This window comes from Pinus tabuliformis, chromosome 6, assembly GCF_031772625.1.
Source record: "Pinus tabuliformis cultivar Carrire ecotype Pingquan chromosome 6, CPIR1, whole genome shotgun sequence".
Taxonomy (NCBI): Eukaryota; Viridiplantae; Streptophyta; class Pinopsida; order Pinales; family Pinaceae; genus Pinus; species Pinus tabuliformis.
Genome location: NC_142292.1, coordinates 376706068 through 376715583, shown reverse-complemented (window position 1 = coordinate 376715583; position 9516 = coordinate 376706068). Strand labels below are relative to the sequence as shown.

General features: G+C 33.6%; 1 protein-coding gene across 1 annotated transcript; it reads left to right on the top strand.

Moving 5' to 3' along the window:
* Positions 1-5281: 5281 nt before the first annotated feature.
* LOC149258879 (uncharacterized) lies at positions 5282-8052 on the top strand. The gene is made up of 9 exons (XM_089439641.1): positions 5282-5713; positions 5834-6026; positions 6115-6248; positions 6313-6516; positions 6695-6823; positions 6970-7125; positions 7216-7295; positions 7409-7458; positions 7559-8052. Exons 1-9 carry the CDS (start codon positions 5330-5332, stop codon positions 7678-7680), a joined length of 1452 nt encoding a protein of 483 aa, XP_089295767.1. The 5' UTR covers positions 5282-5329; the 3' UTR covers positions 7681-8052.
* Positions 8053-9516: the final 1464 nt, after the last annotated feature.

Sequence of the window (9516 nt, the reverse complement as noted above, 5' to 3'; positions counted from 1 at the left end):
GATCTAATATTATAAACCTACATGGAGGGGAATTAGCTGATAAAGCTTGTCAATTTGAATGAGCTCATCTACAAGTTGCTAAGAAAAATTCAATTAATGGATTTTTCCACCTTTGTCGTGAGAGTGAACCACATTAGTTGGTTATATATATAATGTTTGTTATTAATATTTGAAATGTTATATGTCAATTTCATATTAAAAATTGTTTTCCCTTAAAGAACTTATTAATGGAATAAGAACTCTCTCCCTATTATATATATATATATATATAATAGGGAGAGAGTTCTTATTCCATTAATAAGTTCTTTAAGGGAAAACAATTTTTAATATGAAATTGACATATAAAATTTCAAATATTAATAACAAAAATTATATATATATATATGGATTCACATTTCACATACTAAATCTGTAATACATACCCCAATCATATTTGGAAATAGAAAATATATATTCCTTGGACACTCTCTTTGTATATAATTTTTTTGATATATATATATATATATATATATATATATATATATATATATATATATTCTGATTATTAATAGTTAAAAGGTTATATGTCAATTTCATATTAAAAATTGAATAAATTATAAATCTCCTTAAAATTCTTATTATTAAGAATGCAATAAATTACACATATCTCTTGTATTGAAAAATAAAAATATGAAAATTTATTTAATTTAATATACTTTATTTTTTAATATAAAACTATGCTATTTAATGTAGATATTGAAATATTTTATTTATGATGAATAGTGAGATATTTATTTGATATATTTGTAAAATGTTTTTATTTTTAAAAAAGTTATTGTTTTTTGGCATGTGGTATTGATAAGACATGGTATTGACCCATGGTATTGTAACAATTAAAATTCTAGATCCATAACATAATAATCAAAAGTCTAGATGGCCCATGGTATTGATAAACCATGGTAGTAGCCCATGGTATTATAATTTTCTTCCCTCCTCTCCCTCTCTATCCTTCTCTTGTGGGTATTGGCCCATGGTATTGTAAAAAACCTACCAATAAATTAATAATATCCATGATAAATATTCATGATTAAAAATCTTGTCATATTGTAAATATTAAGTTTTTATTGAATTATTAATTAAAATTATAGATGGAACACATCTATATTAATTGTTACAAATATATTGATTACATAAAATATAATATTACAATACTATATGTTACCCATTATTTATAACCACCCTACCTAATAAATAGTGTGGCTAGGGGTGGGGAGAAATACTAATTAAAATGTAATATTATTAAATTTTACATAATATTTGAGGTCAGGCCCCACCCTAAATATTACATTCTACTCAATATTTCTCCTCACTCCTACTAATTTACCTAATTATTATTATTATAGTATTACAGAAATCACACAACCGAAAGCCACGGAATATAAATTTACCCAGTTATTATTATTTTAATTTATTTTTTAAACGTTTCACATATCTTCAACATATACAATATATATTAGCCCACACATATACAATGATGTTACACATATCTTCAGCATATACAATATATATTAGCCGACACATATTTTTTTTTAATATTTTTTTAATGTAACGTTAGTTACACATATCTTCAAGCCCAGGCATATCTTTTTTTTAATATATTTTTTTAATATAACGTTAGGTTACATCTCCTTCATATTTTTTAATATTTTTTTAATGTAACATTAGGTTACGAGACAACATCTCCCTAAGGTTTGTCACATCTCCCTCATATACTGGGTTGTAGATCGCCTCTCCGGGCAATAAATATTATTTCATTATTTTTAATATTTTTTATTTTAAACTTTTATTAAGTGTTTTAATTTCACTTCTTTTTTTTTCTGCGTAAAGGCTACTTCTATTAAAAAAGAGAAAAATATATGTACAGAGAGGTCAAGACTTCAGAGGGGGCTGAAGCCATCCCTCAACTAGATATCCTGATAAACATAAACCCCTGTGACAACCATCCTGGGATTGAGAAAACTTGAGACATATTTTTCAAATCCCTTACAGACAAAAGTGTGAACCAGAGCTGTGATCATCACTGCAAAACTATCGAAAACTATGGCTTTACTGATAGTCATTCTTCCTTGATAGCCATATACAAAATTTGACAAAAACAATAGCTTTCTGAGCCATGACCTAATACAATTCATAATACTGTAATGGCGAGCATCGTTACCAAACCAGGAGTTGAAACAAAACAAAATTACCATTATCCGGAGAAGCATAACAGAAAGATAAAAAGACCAGAAGAGAGACTTCCAGCAGTGTGCATTGTAACGAATACATCAAGCATGTTTCTGAGAGCCCACAGCGTCCCTTTCCACCTGGCTAGGAGAGCCCATCCACGTGACGACAACGTTGTCTTCATCTCCCATGTCGCCACCACCTAGAGGAGTTTGCAAATTCAGAATGCCACCGGGAGGGTGCTCTGGCTCGACCGCAGGAAAATTGCGCTATGTAGAGTCCACTGGAGGCTGAAGAGCTTCAGGCGCATTCCCCTCTTCCTGCATATTGTCACCATGAACACGACACCAGCCACATCTCCCTGAAGAACGCTATCGTCCTGAGACTGAGACGTAGTGGTATGAACAGAGCTACTGGGCTTATCCTCCTCCTCAACTAGGATCACTGTAATGCTGGCTGACAAAATGGGTTTATTGAGCCTACTGTGAAATTTGAAGCGGGTGGTTTGGAAGGAATTGTGCGGGAAGGGCCTGCCATGATCAGAAGGCAGAGAGGACGGGGAGGCTGAGGCCAGATGAACTATATTTTGGGGGGCAGACTAAGAAGCGCGGCCGCAATTGCTACTGGTGCCTCCACGGCGAGAAACACCACGACGTCGCACCATTTTCAAACTAACAGAGAGATCTGGGAAGCATATTAAGCAGGACCAGATAGAATAGGGCCGAGAGGGGGCGAACCAGGCCGAAACCAGATTCTGGATGAATCCCCAAGCGGCCAGAATGAAACAGGGGTGTGGGAAAAAAAGCAGACGGACATGGAAGGAGCCGAGGAGAGCGATAGCAGAAACTAGAAGCCGAGCCATGGATAAAACAACCTGCGCGGGCTTTCGAACTGGGCGCGCATTCATTGTCGAATGCTTAACCATCATTCTGTACCCCTTGGCATTCATATCAGTCGCGGTGGGTTTGTGGGATCTGCGCCAGATTGCCAGGTGCAGGGACAGTTGCCGGCGGAGAGTTAATCCGCCTTAAATGAACCTCAAGGACACCTGCATCCGGGTGTGTTTTAATTTCACTTTGAGTCTATATAAAGAAATTAATTTTTTGTGAAGGCTTTTTATATCAACTTAAAGTAGATGATGATATGTTGATTTTTTTAATTTTTTAATTGAGGGCCTAGATTGATTCTCAAGGGAATATGCTGAACATATGCTTAGTCTTAATGATTATCAACTACTGTAGTGTATTGCATTAACTTTTAATTAATTTAAGAAGTTAATTGCATTAACTTTCAATAAATTTAAAAAGTTAGATTCTTACCAATTTCCTAAGGATTGAGATTATTCCAATTCTAATAAGTTCCTCATGGTAATTTTTTCATTATTATTTATAAGATTCATGTATATATAATTAAATTTTATTTAGTAAAATGGTCCATTTTACAATAAGATGTGTAATTCCTTTTTTTTTAAATTAAAGTTGACCCATAACCTTATTTATACATGACTAATTAAATAAATGTGTAGATTAGTAATACATTCTTGGTGTTGCAATTTTTTTTTGTTATATTTATAAAACTTTTAACTATATCATTCAATAGTGTAATTATTTATATATATATATATATATAACCATTTTGATTTTGAAAAACTACCCTGCTAAATTTATTTTATATTCCAATATTATCTTATTATATTTATTTTACAGAATTACACACTCATAGTTTCACATCATTAATGTTATTGTTGCGTCAAGATTTTATTTTAAATTTCATTTATAGACTTATTACATAGTTTACAATTTTTACCGTATATAATATAATTTTTTGAAATATTTATAATATAATTATCTAGGATTAAATTCAACAATAAATTTAGAGCTTATTAATTGCGTTTTACTACTAAATGCTTTTCTTTTACCGTCTTAGTATACGGTTGACCTTAATAATTTTTTTTTATTTACAAAATAAGCATTGGCTTCCCATCCATATGTTGAAATCTAATTTCAACGCAGCTGCCAGAAACCGTCAGCTAATCCGCCGGAAAGCTCTCGGGTTTATTTCAGGGAGAAGGAATAATCCGGCAAGGAGCTCCGAGAAAATATGGAGCTGACACGTGGTTCAGCCCTGACGTAACGCAACGTAAGAATCTCGGAGGTTAATGTTCAGCACTTGTTGGCCTTCCGATATCATTTCCGCCATTCGATCTGCTCCACTCCTTTCAGCCGTTGATTGATTAAACCTGCACACGGGCCTACATCAAATTAAATATTGCGTGGAGTGTTCGTTTGTTTTGTGTTGACCGCCGTAGGTGAGAGAGAGTCATTGAATTTAATGGTGCTACGTAGATTTAGGTGGGCCTTTTTATTATGGGTATGGGCACGTATAATATATGTCTTTTATATATATTTCTTATATACGGCATGTATTAAATGTGAAAACGTATGTAATAAGTTTTTATGTTTTTTGAGTGTGTTGACTTTTATTATGTATTGCACACGGGAGGTAAAAATACATAGGTGTTCACAGTAGCGTAAATATACGAGGGTGCAGTAAAAAGAAAAACACACAGCAGTGTGTAAAATGTGAAGAACCAGAGGGTGTATGCACAGCAGTGCACAAATATGTTGTAATGTTTTTGTGTGGAGCATTGTAAAACGAAGATGCAGTAAAAACCGAAAAACCATGTGTGGTTTTGCACAGTAGTGCAGAAAGGAAATGGTGGAGCGATTTTTGTAACTCTGTGTAAATTTCTTTTACAGCAGTAAATTTATGTAAATCCTTTTATTATAGCAGTAAGTTGTTTTTCACACCAGTGAATATAAAAAGGATTTTACAGTGGTAAATCTTTGTATCAGGTTTTAATGAATAGAATGTTTTTATGGTGGTGAAATACTCTGTCTCTCAGTGAATTTTTTTAGTCTTCTGTGCACAAAAAGATCCTGGAGAAAAGTAAAAACAGAGCATTGCCTCTGTGTGTTTGAATATTTGCTTTTTGGTATTTTCCCCATGAAAAATACCCAACACCATATATATATATATAAAGTTCATGAGATTTTGTATTACATACAGAGTTTTGTCATTCGGGAATATAGTCAGAGCTATCTCTCGAGAGTTCAGAGGAATAATGGGTTTCGAGGTGTATAATGCATTTCGTATCTCTCTACTTTTACTGATAATGGGGGGTAGCGTTATAGATTGTTTAAGGACCCATTCTTTGTCTCTCAGATTGCGTAGTCATCATGATTTGCGAAAGCAGCGGGAGGTAGCTGCCCAGTCGGATGAATATGAGACACATTATTACACTCAACTTCTCGACCATTTTTCTTTCGTATCAGAGTCTCGCACCTTTCAACAGAGATATTTTGTCGACAAAACTTTCTGGGGCGGTCCCCTAAAAAATTCTCCCATTTTTGTCTACCTGGGAGGGGAGGGGAGTCTCGACAGTCCGGTCCCCGGCATCCCTAGCGAGATTGCTCCCCAATTCAAAGCCCTGCTCCTCTTTGTCGAGGTATAAAGTTTATCTTTCCAAATTTTATTTTGTTCTTGTTTTAATCCTTAACGTTTAAGGCATGTGCAAATTTTCTCTGTAAAAGCCCTGAGTATATCAATAAGCTGAATTTTTATGTAGCATCGGTATTATGGGGAGTCGGTGCCGGATATAATAGGTGACCCACTGAATCCCGTGGTCAATACCAGCACATTTGGCTATCTCACTTCGGAGCAAGCGTTGGCCGATTGCGCAACTCTGATTACAGATTTTAAGAAGAATTTATCGGCGGAAAATAGCCCAGTGATCGTGTTTGGTGGATCATATGCAGGAAGTAAATGGTTGCAATTCATATTAAAGTTCCATTTAATTATTACCGTGTGATTGCAGTGATTAATTCAATTTTAAATATATGATTGCAGTGTTAGCTGCATGGTTTCGTCTGAAGTACCCACACATTACAGTAGGCGCACTGGCGTCTTCCGCCCCAATTCTCTTGTTCCCCAACGTCACTCCTGACTATAGCTTCTACGCCGTTGTTACCAAGGATTTCAGAGTATGTTTCGTCCGTTCATCGTTTTCGTCTCTCAAATCGTTCTGACTGTGTTTAATAAACACAGGATACGAGCGAGAGCTGTTACACTACAATTAAAAACTCGTGGGGCGAAATGGACAGAGTTGCGTCTCAGCCCGGAGGCCTCCAAAATTTGTCCAACATATTTAATACGAGCCTAACGGACGTAGCGGCCGTAGCGGACTTGCGTGATGGTCTGATTTTTATGTATGAACAAGCAGCACAGTACTATTATTCGAAGGTTATAAACGTAAGTAGTACTGCATAATTTTATTACTACAGCAAATGGATTTTATGTTTATACAATTTATTATTTATCCTGTTACCCCTTTTAATCTCAATAATCTGCGCTAAAATGTTTGTACAATTGCTTTAAAGTTTGTTTTCTCAGCTGTAGAAATGAATCTTAACATCGTTGGGTACTCTAGATATGCCATGCCATCGATAGCGCTCCCGAAGGTACCGACGTTCTGGTTCGGGTGGCAGCAGGAGTCAGAGCCTCCTCTCTGTCTTCTTTTTCTGAAACATTGGAGCAATTTTTCCCATGGCTGTGGCAGGTTTGCGAATCTTGTTTTGGATGATTAATAGATTTAGTATGAAGTGGTGAGGAGATAATCTGTTTGTTTGCAGACATGCTCATGGAGGACATAATCTGTTTGTTTGCGGACATGCTCATGGACGACATAATCTGTCTGTTTTGCAGACGTGCACGGAAATGGTGTTTCCAATGGCCCAGAATCCGAATAAAACAATGTTTCCCCTTAAGATATTTGATCTAAAGTCCTACGCTGAAGATTGCAAAAGGGAATATGGAGTGATTCCCAGGCCCAACTGGGTAACAACTGAATATGGCGGCCATGTAAGTGCTAAACTAACAAATCAATATGTATGTCTATACATCCTCACCAAAGCTTTAGTATGTGTTTTATTATAATTTGTGTGCACACAGGACATACGAAAGGTGCTGAAACACTTTGCGAGCAACATCATTTTCTCCAATGGTTTGTGGGATCCATGGAGCAGTGGGGGGTAATTCATTCTAAGCACATGAGTGATTAATCTATTTTCAGGGAAAGTCTTTCTATCAACTCTGTTATCAATTCTTCTTTAATGGTCTGCACTTTTTACGGGATGAATTGCAGTGTGAAGGAGAATATATCTGAAAGTATCGTCGCCCTCCCTACACAAAATGGTAAGTGGTAATATGATTTCCAAAAAGGCTGAATATTCATATAACAAATATAGACCGAATTTATATGCACGGTATGTGGTGGATACATTATGAATTGTAGGAACCCATTGCCAAGACCTAGATCAGTCTTCTCCAGATGATCCCGGATGGCTTAAAGAACAGAGATCAGCGGAAATCGAGTACATCAAAAGCTGGATTGAACAATACAACTCTCACAAATGATGTCACCAGTGAAGCTAATAGAAAGCGTTGCAGGAATGAATATGAGATGCAGTTAATTAGGATAAACACTTTTTGCTGGGCATAATCCCCGCATATTGAGGGATCCGGCGGACATAGGCGCAATAAATTTTTTTTTGACTATGACCATATCAGTCAGATTCCCAAATATTCGGGAATCTGCAATCCACTTAAGCGCACCGCTTTTTGCTAAGACGGATCCTGGCATTGACTCTTTTCAAAGGCGTCTCCAGATTTGGCCTTATAGGAAATGTTTCTTTTCAGCCTGGATATTATTAGTGGAATTGAAGCCATTCTTCAATGGTTTTTTGCTTTTATTTTATTTTGGAAAGGTTTAGTTGAAGTTGAAATTTTTATGGAAAGGTTTAGTTGAACTTGAAGTTAAAGTGGTAAGAAATTTGATTTAAATGTTTTATTTGAAAAAATTAGTCAAAGAGGTGTTTAACGGATCAAAAGATCAATTAACACTTAGATTGATTTTAAAATAACTATGGTTTTTTGTTCTGTTGTTGATTAATTAAAAAAATTAATATGGATCTGATTTATTGTTTCTTGTGATGTGGTAAGTGGTATTACTGAACATAGTGTTGGCCAACGGCATCTCAGAAATAAAGTCTATTTACATCAGTGTTAGCACATGGTATTTTAGCATCTTCGTGAATTTCCAAAATGTTTTTTTGGTTATGATGTCGATTAAATAAAAAAAAGGTAATATGGACATGATTTATTGTTTTTTGTGATGTGGTAAATGGTATTACTAAACATAGTGTTCGCCAATAACATTTCGGTAATAAAGTCTATTTACATCCATGTTAGCACGTGGTATCTTAGGGTGTTCATGAATCTCCAAATTTAAGATTTTGATATATATCTATCTATATATAATTTAATTGTGTTAAATTACTGAAATCAGAAATTTTATTAAACATAAATATAATGAGTTCTTAATTTTATTGAATATAAACACAATATATGGAAGATTAGATTACTAAATGAATTTAAAAGTATTAGAAGAGGAAATAAGCTCTTATAGCCCAAGTCCACTTCAAATTTAATTAATAATTTTAACTTCATATTTAATAAAAATTTTAACTTATAAAAATGAAATTTATAACTATGTAAATATAATGAGTTCTTAATTTTATGGAATATAAACACAATATATGGAAGATTAGATTACTAAATGAATTTAAAAGTATTAGAAGAGGAAATAAGCTCCTATAGCCCAAGTCCACTTCAAATTTAATTAATAATTTTAACCTCATATTTAATAATAGTTTTAACCTATAAAAATGAAATTTATAACTATGTAAGAACGTGACATTTAGTTAATAATTTAAGAATGTTATAGCATGTAGTTATGTAAAAGCATTTGAAATCATGCTACAGCATGTAGTTATGTAAAAGCATTTGAAATTATGCTACAAATCTTATCTAGTGAAGTCACTAAGAAAATGTTTTAGAACTCTATAAATTTTTTGAACAAAAAATTATATCTTAAACATAAATCACATCATACAATTTTACATCATACAATTTTACATCATAGTTACCAAATTCATCAAAATCAGATTCAAAAGATTCAAAAATACGATTTGAATATCAAATATAAATTCTTTGAACAAAAAATTATATTTTAAACATAAATCATATCATACAATTTTACATCATAGTTACCCAATTCATGAGAGTCAGACTCAAAAATGCGATTTGAATATCAAATACTTCGATCAAAATTCAAAAATACGAGTTGAATATCAAATATAAATTCTTTGAACAAAAAATTATATTTTAAACATAAATCATATCAGACAATTT